Source organism: Cricetulus griseus, chromosome 5, assembly GCF_003668045.3.
Source record: "Cricetulus griseus strain 17A/GY chromosome 5, alternate assembly CriGri-PICRH-1.0, whole genome shotgun sequence".
NCBI lineage: Eukaryota > Metazoa > Chordata > Mammalia > Rodentia > Cricetidae > Cricetulus > Cricetulus griseus.
In genome coordinates this window covers 86,642,106-86,653,902 of record NC_048598.1, presented here as the reverse complement: position 1 = coordinate 86,653,902, position 11,797 = coordinate 86,642,106, and the positions used below count along the sequence as shown (strand labels likewise).

Here is an 11,797-nt window from a genome sequence, read left to right as displayed (position 1 = left end):
CACACACACACACAGGTCACAGCCACTGAACCTCTCCTAGGTCACAGCCATTGCTCCCTCCCCAGGTCACAGCCACTGACCACCCCCCCCCAGGTCATAGGTCACAGCCTTCTCTCTATGTGCCAGTCCAGGCACCCAGCTTCCTCCAGCATTAGGTGCCTTTTGCCCTTGCCGCCATCTCTTTGGTGGTAATGATAGTGGCTATGTTCTTTGTCCCTTTGCTGTTTGAGTATTCAAAAGGAAAGGGCAGGATGGGTTTCGGTTTTCTGGCGATCTGATTGCTTGTATGTTAACTCTTCCAGGCTATCAGCCCCCCAACATTATTTTAGACATCCAGCCCGGAGGGAACCATGTGATAGAGGATTCTCACAAAAAGGTATGCTGTTCATCACCTGGGTGTTGATGGAGTCCTCCATTGTAGATGTATGGCCTTCGGTGCTCAAGGCAGAGTTTCTGGCAGAGGGGCTGCATGAATGTCAGGCCAGGAGCGGAAGGGGCCCTGCTCAATGCTGCTCATACCAGTAGGGGAGCTCTGCTAAAGTCTGCTAAGGGTAACTGAGTCCTATTGTTAGGATGTGTTTGCTCTGCAGGCTGATGTTAGCTTGCATACACAGACTCGGGAACTCTGGAACACTGCAGTCGTGTCTAATCTCAGGTGTGTTTCTTTTAGATCACAGCCCAGATGAAATTCCTGTATGAGGAACTTGGACTTGACAGCACCAATGCTTTCGAGGATCTTAAGAAATACCTAAAATTCTGAAATGCTGCATTTAGCTGAGAACTGGAAACACATGGAAATAATTAGTCTTATTTCCAGTTGGTTTAGCAAAAGTGAATTTTTTTTAAGTTATTACATAATTTTTAAAGTTGTTTCTTCGTGTAAATTTTGCTTAATATGCTTCTCGCTTGTACTGTTCATACCAGCACATACCCGCTAGCCTGGGAGAGCAGGTTTCGGTCACTCCTTAGTAGGATGTAGAGAAGGAGCCAGGACTGGGTGGGAGACTGACCACCAGGCCTCCCTTCCAGTCAGAACAGGTTCGTGCTTATTAATAGAATTTTCTTTGTCCAGTTTACCAATCCTCGTCCTTCCTCTTTGCTAGTAAACATCTTTAGACACTGTGACAGTAAGTCACCTTTCAGTTTTCACAACTCCACCTTAAAGAAAAGAATAGCATTCTTCATATTTAAATGCTTTAGAATTTGGGGGGAATCTTTTAAACACTTTATTGTTCTTTCCAACATTTGAGAATCTCCCCTAAAACAGTTGCATTCCTGCTACCGAAATGTAAGAACTGGTGACCATTCATGAGGCTTGCTCAGCAACGTGCTGTATGTAATGTTAAGATGTACTAGATGCAGGTGGCCATCCCATAAATGGAGACCCCTAACACAGGGTATACAGAATGTCCAGTGTGCTGGAATAGCATGCACGATTGGAGACAAAGCATCTGTCTCTGAGAGCTGCTTGGTGGTGGTGGAGAGTCGTCATGCTGTGTTCCAAGATGAGTCCTTCTCCCTTCTCCAGAGAAATGGCTTGTGTGTCAACCTCACTGCCTTTGGAGGCCGAGTTAGTACTTAATCTTATTCTAAGTTTCGTAGGAAGACCTGAGATGATTTCCTGTAGATTTAGCAGAGTTGATGATTCTCCAAAATTCAAAATCACAATGAAGACTTTATCTATGCCATCCAGCTCTCTTGTGTACACAACAAAGTTACTATCAACACTCAAAAGGCAAAACCAGCCCCTATTGAGAAGCAGCTCTCTGGCGTGGAGTAGACTTAAATCCTGATACAGCCTCAACGCTGAACTTGGTTCGGTCTTTTGGACCTGTTTTTAAAAAAAAAAAAAAAAAAATCACATAAATGTTTTAGTTTAAGAATTATTTCCCTCTCCCCCCAAAAAAATTTGCTTCCATTTGCCCTTTAAAATAACTGCCCAAAAAAGTAAATAATTGCCAAATTATAAGCATTTATAGTTTACCCTAAAGTCATAGGAATTGCAATTCATATTTTCTGCTTGTCTGGGAGTCATTTCATTATGCACAGTGCTCCCACATCTTAGAGTAGCTGTAGAAGCCAAATTTGACCCCACTTGAGGGCATTGCTGGAATGAAGTCACTGTGCTGTGTTGTAACTGCCAGATGCCTGGAGGTGAAAAGCATCTTATGCATTGGGACTTAGCTGTTCTTGGCTGTGGGATAACATGAAGGGCTCTATAGTGCAGACAGAGATCCTGGGGCCAACAGACATGGACTCTTAAATCGCTGGTAATGGGAAAAACACTGAAAAACTGTGTAGAGCCTAAGACTCCAGACTCTTTGCTTTCTTGTTACCTCCCCAACCCGACCCCACCCCTGGCCATCAAAGTAGTTTTGTTCATTCAAGGTTTGGATTTATTTTACAGCTATATAAAACATACCTAATTTACTACTGTTCTTTCTTCTTTTTCTTTTTCCTCAAAAGCATTTTTCTGTTACATTGTCTGCACAGATGTCATTGTAATGGCCGGTAATGTTCTGTTGAATGGTTTTTCCATCCCCTTTACTTTTAAACATGTGCACTTGTAGTGTTTTCTTACATTTTCAATCCCCTCCTCCCATGTTTTATATTATTTATTTAAGATCAATTATCAGACAGATAATTGCTGTGTCAAAGATATGGACATTCAATGCATAATACCAAACGATTCGGAGCTGTTGCCAAATCAGCAGTAATGTTCATTCATTACACTCTTGCCAGCCACTTTTCCTGGGGTGGTGGTGGAGTTTGTCATTGTTACTGTCGTTGTTTTCAGGTAGATGCTTAATAATGTGTATTTAGTGACTATCTCATGGATGTTTAAAAATGTTCCTTCCGTTTATCGGGTGATTAAACAGTGATTGTGCTGTGTATATGGGACACATCAGTGTTTGTCATTCTCGGTAGCTTTAGATAATACATGAGTATCAGAGCTTAGTGCCACTCTCGTGGGAGGTGCCCAGTGAGCTGTTCCTTTCATCTGCTTTCATTTGAACTCTTTCCCTATAATCCTGGACTTGTCTGTCTCTCTCGAGTCTCTCACAATACTTGTTTGATACATTGAGGCTTCTGTTAACACATAATGCTTTTCATATTGAATTCTATTTTGTCTGCTATTAAATATTTCCAAGCCTGCCTTTTGTAAGTCTTTTTTTTTTTTTTTTTTTGTCTAGGAGATGTATACACATAGTATAAGTTGGAGTTGCAAGAAATATACACGGCAAAGGTTTCTTCAGCCACCCCCAGTTCCTTCCAGAGATAGACAGGACATGATGGCTGTTGGAATCCCTTCCTTTTTAGGTATCATGAAATGGTAACCCTGTGCCTCTACAAGAATACGTAGATGTGTTTATGCAGACGGTGACACAGCCCCAACCTGTGCTGTATTCTAATGTGCTAAAAGCGCTGACTCCAGCGCAGCTAGTCTTTGTCTCAAGAGCTCCACCTTAGTCCCACAATCCAATGGACTGGCTTTCTGCTGGATAGACACATCATTTCTAACACTTCTGCTCTTGCAAACAAGACCCTTGCATATTTATCATTTGCACATACATGAATATTGGTAGATACAGATACTAAGAGTAAAACTTCTCAGTTAGAAAGTATAAACATTCTTTTGATAGCTAAATTGCAAGCTTCTTTTCCATTACAGTTGCCTGCAGTATTGTTAATTATTTGTATCATTTTAGCTGTCTCATATCTGGATTTTTGTCTTATCTAATCTGAGTATTTTTTAGCATGAATTCAACCCATTCATATATGTGACTGCCTTTTTCAACATCCTCCTGAAACCACATTTTATCTTTTATTCATAATTACATTATCCTTTTGTTTAGGGATTTCTCCTTTTTAAGAGATTTCTATTATACCAATTGGTATGCATTCCCCACCCCCTGGTGTTTTAGAAAGTACACATGTATGCCTGGCTCTTAATCCCTTAAAACTCAGTGACCACTTATTTAAGTTCCAGAGAAAGGATAGCTAGGCTTGCTGTAAAGACTGTAGAATTTCCATCACAGCTGTGAACTCTGAGAGACAGGCCTTTCTGTGAACACCTGAATACTGTAAATGACTTTTCATATGGGACACTGTGTAACAGGTCATATTTTACCAAAAACATAACTTCCAAACGCTTGAAAATCACTAGACTAGTCCATGATGGATTCCAAGAGACTTAATTAAGGTGCTACAAATGCCTGGGTGCTGGTAACCCATGTGGAAACTCATCCCCTATTTCTACAACCAATGTAATATTTTCATTGATACTTACTTCCACATTTACAGTGAGGTAGTCAGAATTTGTGGGTAGCCAAGTGTGATTGCCTTCAGAAAACCCAGCATTTGAGCTATTGTCCCATTGCATCGGTGACTTTGACAGAAGGGTATTCTGTATCAAAAGACCAAAAAGAGAAAGCAATGATCAGCTTATTACAAGAAATCTGTCTGGACCCTTCCTGACTGCCTCTGATACCTCTGATAGCCCCTTCAGTTCTGAGCTGATGCTGGCACTTATGATGAAAAAGCCTTAACACACACTGTCACTCAGCATCATGCTTTCAGTTTAAAAAGAGTGAATAATCTCCTCATTTGGAAATAACACTTTCCTAACTGAACTTTCATATGTTTAGAATCTGCTGGGTTTTTTTTATTTTAAGAAAGTAAAAAAGGATTTCAGAATATTGCACTAGCAATTCATGAAACCCCATCCTGCTGTAAAATTTAGTCAAGAACACTGGCAGGCCCTGACTTCTGCTTGCTCCTGCACCCACCCGAATCCTTGCACGTGAACACCCACACACAGTGAGCCACTGGGAGGAAACGTTTATAACCAAATAGTTAGAAACTATATCTCACACAAGTGAAGTCCAACTGCACAATTTAAACAGTCAGGATGCCATCTACCCAGCAACTCAATCATGAGAGCCATAGCCTCAGACAAAAACAAAGCCACACAATGGTAACAGGACAAGGCAATGCTGTGGTCACTTTACTAGCAAGTCAAAAACCAGAGGTGAGTTCCTGCCTGTGGGAGAGGACACTGAATAGTATGCAAAGTAAGTCACCAGTCCTCAGATGTCAGCCTGCCTCAGAATCTGCAGGGTCCTCGTTTTATCCAAGAAGCTTGGTTGTGTGGCTCAGAAGTTGTTACTTCCATGAATGTCTCAGCCACCTTCTCAGTAAGGAAGCTGATAACCCTTACTGTCAACAGTCAAAAAAAAAAAGGCCAAGGAGATGGCTCAGAGGTTAAGAGCACTGGCTGCTTTTCCAGGTCCTGAGTTCAATTCAATTCCCGGCACCCACATGGTGGCTCACACCATCTATAGTAGGATCTGCTGCCCCCTTCTGGCCAGGCAGAACACTGTATACATCATAAATAAAAAAATTCTTTTTTAAAGTTTGAAACTTTTTTTTTCTTTTTAAAAAGTGACCATGACATTCAGTAATGAAATAGCAGTGGTAAATTGTCTGGCAGTGTAGCCACGGCCCATAGCTAACAATGTATCATACTTACAGTATTATAGCTTTTGTTGAAATTTGTAATGGAAATATCTCTCATCCCTATTTCTTCTCCATAGTAAGTTATGGGTGTCCCTGGGAGTGTGAAAAGAAGCATATTCATAGCGTTGATGTACTGGTTCCCCAAGCGAGAGGTCAGCCGGGTAGCCTCTGGTCCACCAGTCTGAAAGGCATATAGTTTAAGAGCATAGCTCCACACACAATTTCATAAGAGAGTTACCTTTTGAAAAAGGAAGTTCCCCAGGCAGAAATCTGGAAATGCTGGTATCAGCAAACACAGAAATGGGTCCCAAGCCCACTACCTGCTGGATAACTGAGCCTTCACCACCATGGCTGCTGTGCTGGACAGTTGTATGTCAACCAGACACAGGCTAGAGTCATCTGAGAGGAAGGGACCTCAACTGCTGAAGCAGAAGGCAAATAAAACCTTTCCTTCCCAACTTGCTTTTGGGTCATCGTATTTTGTCACAGCAACAGAAACCCTAAGATAGCCCTTGTCAGAAGCTTGGACAGACTTAACCACTAACCCTGGGTAAGGTCACCTAGGGACAAAGACACTCCTCACCTTAGAGGTGACCATCCAGCAAGTACAACAGATCCCTGTGTGCTGTGCATGAGGGCTTACCATCCAATTAGGCCACTTCCCTTCTGGCATGTTCTCCATCCAGGATATGATGACTTCATATACAGTGTGTCCAGAAAGGCTGTCCAGTGTGGCAAAGTAATTGTTGAAAGGAAAATCAGCTTCCTGAATAAATGGCAAGCCATAGTACATCATGGTCCTCTCAATGCTCTCTGCTGAGGCTTCTGTCCCCATGAACCTAGAAGAGTTGGCAAACTTTGTTGTCTTTGTTCAGTTGGAACCTCCAGCTCATCCCTGCATGATGGAGAAAGCCCTACCACCCCCCTCTCTCTCTGTCTCTCTGTCTCTGTCTCTCTCTCTCTCTCTCTCTCTCTCTCTCTCTCTCTCTCTCTCTCTCTCTCTCTCTCTCTCTCTCTCTCTCTCTCTCCAAACCCCACCCACTCAGAGAGTCTCCAAACAAAGGAAAGATGCCAAAAGCCCAGTTCCAAATTCTTGGTGCCTACAAAATGCCCAAATGTTGACCATACTTGGCCACAAACCCAGCTTGTGATGGACATGTCATCACCCCTCATCCACAACCTATACAATCTCCCTGCTTTAGTTCAGGTGTGCAGCTTCTCTGACCTCCAGCTCTGGGACTGGAGGAGCTGCCCAGGAGTTCCTTTGCTCAAATAAACCTGTTGTTATACTTTTTCAGTTTGACTCACATCTAACACCTAACTGATATATTCTTTCAAATTAATTTTATCTTTAACACTCTACAAAAGAGGAGACTGAAAATCACAAAGATAAGCATCATGAGAGATTATTGCATACCCTGACATAATCTAGTTCTAAATTATAATTATGTAAGTTAAATTTAATTTAAAAATTTTTTAAAGATTTATTTATTATGTGTACAGTGTTCTGTCTGCATGTGTGCCTTCAGGCCAGAAGAGAGAACCAAATCTCATTACAGATGGTTGTGAGCCATCATATGGTTGCTGGGAATCCAACTCAGGACCTAGTGAAGACCAACTAGTGTTCTTAACCACTGAGCCATCTCTCCAACCCTAATTTTAAAAAGAATTTTAAAGGTAGGAACATAACATGGTTCAGAAAGCGCCATGCAAGCCTGGTGACCTGTGTTCAATCCCTGGAACTCATACACAGACAGAGAACCACAGGGTTACTCTGTGACCTCCATTTGTGTTCCATGACACCCATGCCCTTACACACACATCACACACACACACACACACACATACACACACGAATAATAATAATAATAAAATGCAATTATAGTTATGCAGGTTTTTTAGAATATAACTTCAGCCTGTGGTTACCGGTATCTGCCAGGCTCCCTGCTGTACTGATCCATGGTCTGTCTGAAGTCCCGGACAATGTCATGCATTCCCACTTGAGTAGTAGTGAAGTCGTGGTAGAGCTCTGAATAGTGGGTGACCGTGTCCTTAGGAAAACAGGACAGCATGGTTAGCATCATTTCACCATGCACCAGGGCTCCATGTAAGTTCAGATGGTCTGATCAGATGGGTTAAACTAAGGCGGTGTTTGCTCAATGTTAGTCCTAGAAACCTCGGTGCACAAGAGGCTTGTGCATGGCAGATACTCACAACCCATAGTACTGCAGGGGCTCTTCTTTTTTGAAGGGGGGGGGTTCGAGACAGGGTTTCTCTGTAGCTTTGGAGACTGCCCTGGAACTCGCTCTGTAGACCAGGCTGGCTCAAATTCACAGAGATCCACCTGCCTCTGCCTCCTGAGTGCTGGGATTAAAGGTATGCGCCACCAACGCCCAGCTCTGCAGGGGCTCTTAAATCGGTAACTTAAAAAAAAAAGATTTATTTATTATTGTGTATACAGTGTTCTGCCTGCATATATCCCTGCACACCAGAAGGCACCAGATCACATTGTAGATGGCTGTGAGCCACCATATGGTTGCTGGGAACCGAACTCAGGACCTCTGGAAGAGCAGCCAATGCTCTCAAGCTTTGAGCCATCTCTCCAGCCCCTTGAATGGTGTGTAACTTTAAAAACCAGGGCGTTGGTGGCGCACACCTTTAATCCCAGCACTCGGGAGGCAGAGGCAGGTGGATCTCTGTGAGTTCAAGACCATCCTGATCTACATGAGCTAGTTCCAGGATAGCCTCCAAAGCCACAGAGAAACCCTATCTCGAAAAAAAATTTTAAAAGGCCATACTTCAGAGTTCTTACTGTAGGCAGCTCATCCTTGTAGCTGGCATCTTAGACTACAAGATACAGGACTGGAGGAGCCGCTCACAGGGGAAGACTGTGAGTTCACTGCTCTTTTGGAGGACATGTTTAGTTCCAGATACCCATCTAGTGAGCCCCAAGGCAATCCAGCACCCTCCTCTAGCTTTTGTGGGCATCTGCACTCACTTGCACACACCCACACACACAAACACACACATACACACACTTTTTAAAATATCATAAATTTTAAATTTTAAAAACAGAAACATTCTATGACATTTCCAGGTGAAGCAAAGAAAAAAGAAGTTTCAAATAAGACCTTACCGGAATTTGGGATGTATTTACTTGGATTTCGTTTCTCAGGTCCTTTGCTTCCAGAAGAAATTTAACCGCATCAAAACTAAAGCCATCAACACCCTTCGAGAGCCAAAACTGTATTATTTCCTGGACATGGAGAAGAAAAGCACTTGGTTACATCAACTACAAACTCTAGTCAGAACATTAGAGAGACTCTGTGTGTGGGTGACCATCAAAATGGCTCCTACATACAAAACATATCACATACATAACTTCACTCTCTCATTCCATAAGTGGTTCTCTCAGTTCCAGATGCTGGGTTTGTTGAAAAAGCATCCCAGGCAGAGAACAGATACGGAAATGAAGTCAGGTTCCCTAGACAATTTTAAAAAATTTAAAAAGGGGTATCTGCCAGGCAGTGGTGGTGGACACTTTTAAACCCAATACTCAGGAGGCAGAGGCAGACAGATCTCTGTGAGTGTAGACCAGCCTGGTCTACAGAGTGAGTTCCAGGACAGCAAGGACTACACATAGAATCCGTGTCTTGAAAAAAAAAACAAAATAAATACTTAAATAATGATTTTTAAACAGAAGATAACATACCCAAGGAAGTATAGACAAAAGGGGAAGTAACAGAAGTTGGACTTGCCATGTCTATCTAGCTTTACAGGCAATGGCAAAAACTTGGAACTAGGAAGGATAGGTGGAAAGTCCTGGAAGATTTCAAGCAGAAAATACTGTAACCTGATTTTAAAAATTAAACATAAAGTTGACTTAAACTAGTAATTCCATACTTAGATACATACCCAAAAGAAATGAAAATTTATATCTAAACGAAAACTTGAATGTTCAGGGTAGCAGGGCTCTTAAGTTTAAACTATTCCTGATGGTAAATCCATCCATATGATGAATATTACCTGTTCACAGATAAGAAGGAAGTTCTGATGCATTCTGGGACATACCTGAATCTTAAAAGCATTTTGATAAAGACAAGGAATAAATATTGAGTTGTTTCCTTTATATAAAATGTCCGTGTGGCTGGAGAGATGGCTCAATGGTTAAGAAAACTGACTGATCTTCCAGAGGACCCAAATTTGATTCCTAACACCCAAATAGCAGTTCACAACCATCTGTAGCTCCAATTCCAGGAGATTCTGACTTCTGGACACACACACACACACACACACACACATACACTGAATAAATAAATAAACAAACAAATATTAGTGAGGCAGTGGTGGCACACGCCTTTAATCCCTGCACTGGGGAGGCAGAGGCAGGTAGATCTTTGTGAGTTCGAGACCAGCCTGGTCTACAGAGTGAGTTCCAGGGTGGACTCCAAAGCTACACAGAGAAACCCTGTCTTGAAAAAAAATAAATAGATAGATAGATAGATAGATAGATAGATAGATAGATAGATAGATAAAATGTCCACAATAGGCAAATCCAAAGAGGGTAAATGGGGACTGGTTCAAAGATGGTGTAACAGGATGGACAATGATGGCAAAAGCAGCCAAATCTTCTTTGGATGTGAGAAGTCAAAACATCGAAGCAGTTCCATGTGTGCTCTGGCTTCATGGAGTCTACAGATGAGGAGAATGCCCCGAAGAGCTGGAGGTGCCATTGGTTAGCTAGTGCCTGGGTTGAGGAACTCAACAGAGAGACGCCACACACAAAAAACCTGCTGGGCACACGAAGGCCCCTGGTTTGTGGAATGGGCTCCCTGAAGGTTCTGGACCAACTCACTAGATGGTGCTGCACTGTTGCCCTGAACACCCCTCACTTTTGTACACTCACTGAGAAGCCCCCGACTTTTACAAGCATCAGATGCCTCCTCACCTAGGTTCAGCCCCACTTGGTGCTTTGTCTTGAAAACATGAACACTGGTCAAGTCAGAGCACAAAACCTGTAAACCACCCAAGCAACTTCTGACAAGGTGTGGGTGAACACGGTCCTTCACGTTACTGTAAGCATTAAACATGTGAGTGTTGATTTTCTAGAATACAGCTACTTACTTTCCTCATGAGCTCCTCCTTCACTTCAGAACCTCAGCAAGGCTAAATATTAACCTCCACCGAAGAGTGAAAACTGTGGGCAGGAGAAATGGCTCCACAGTTATGAGCGCATACTGCTCTTGCCAAGGGCCTGAATTGAGTTTCCAGCGCCCGTGTCAGGAGGGTCACAACTGCCTGCAATCCAGCTCCAAGGACCTCTTGGCCTCCAGGGGAACCTTCCCTCCAGTGCATATACCCACACAGAGACATAAGAAGAAATTAAAAAAAAAAAAAATCTTAAAAAAAAAAAAAAGAAACAGAATGAGAACTGAGTGCCCTGGAACCCCTGTATCATACTTTGTGTCCTTGCTTCATGCAATGGTTTTGAGTATGTTTGTTTGAAGTGTCACAGATGGAGCCCTGGACTCTGGGGCTGTTAGGAAAGTGCTCACAGCCACTGAGCAACACACCCAGACCTGATGACACATTTTTTTTTTTTTAAACTTATACAGTGTTCTGTCTGCATGTTTGCTTGCACGCCAGAAGAGGGCACCAGATATCATTACAGATGCTTGTGAACCACCATGTGGTTGCTGGGAATTGAACTCAGAACCTCTGGAAGAGCAGCCTGTGCTCCTAACTGCTGAGCCATCTCTCCAGCTCCCTGATGAAACATTTTAAAAGCTGAAGTTTTAACCATATAACCCAAAGTTTGATCTTAAGAAGCACTTCCTTCATGTTACTTGTTCTCTCAACCAAATGAGAGAAGAGGGCTCCTGAGTTTAATCCTTAACTTCCTCTCGTTCCAGTTAAGCTCTCCAGGCAGTGGATATGAAAATGGGCACAGTGCCTGGTTCCATCTGGTCTGGTGATACAGACTTGGGGACTCTGGAGACCGTACACTGTGCCCTTGACTCTTAGCCAACCATGATACCACACTGTCCTGATTTCCCAGTGGACATTTTTTCTCTTCTAACACACGGCCACGCTGAGCATTGAGTCAACAATCATGACATCCAGACCAAGGGGGCTGGCCTGGGTGGGAGTGTTTGCTTATTTGTTTCACTGTTGGTTGGTTGGCTGGTTGGTTTGGGGGATTAGGTCTCACTCTGTATTCCAGGCTCACCTAGAACTTACTACATTCCCCTAGCTAACATTGAAGGCTTTTTTTTTT

General features: G+C 42.7%; 2 protein-coding genes across 6 annotated transcripts in view; one reads left to right on the top strand and one right to left on the bottom strand.

The window, feature by feature from the left end:
- Positions 1-3,156, top strand: part of Prepl (prolyl endopeptidase like) — a 33,190-nt gene extending 30,034 nt beyond the window's left edge. For all 5 annotated transcript variants that reach the window (XM_027417949.2, XM_027417952.2, XM_027417951.2 and 2 more), the window contains 2 exons: positions 303-376; positions 671-3,156. In XM_027417949.2, coding sequence (XP_027273750.1) covers positions 303-376; positions 671-760 — 164 coding nt within the window. In that variant the 3' untranslated portion in view covers positions 761-3,156. The remainder of the gene's footprint in view (positions 1-302; positions 377-670) is intronic.
- Positions 1,361-11,797, bottom strand: part of Slc3a1 (solute carrier family 3 member 1) — a 27,604-nt gene continuing 17,167 nt past the window's right edge. The window contains exons 5-10 of the mRNA XM_027417954.2: positions 8,657-8,776; positions 7,447-7,571; positions 6,164-6,359; positions 5,534-5,701; positions 4,292-4,408; positions 1,361-1,831 (exon numbers count right to left, since the gene is read on the bottom strand). Of these exons, the coding sequence (XP_027273755.1) occupies positions 1,388-1,831; positions 4,292-4,408; positions 5,534-5,701; positions 6,164-6,359; positions 7,447-7,571; positions 8,657-8,776 (1,170 nt within the window). The 3' untranslated portion in view covers positions 1,361-1,387. The remainder of the gene's footprint in view (positions 1,832-4,291; positions 4,409-5,533; positions 5,702-6,163; positions 6,360-7,446; positions 7,572-8,656; positions 8,777-11,797) is intronic.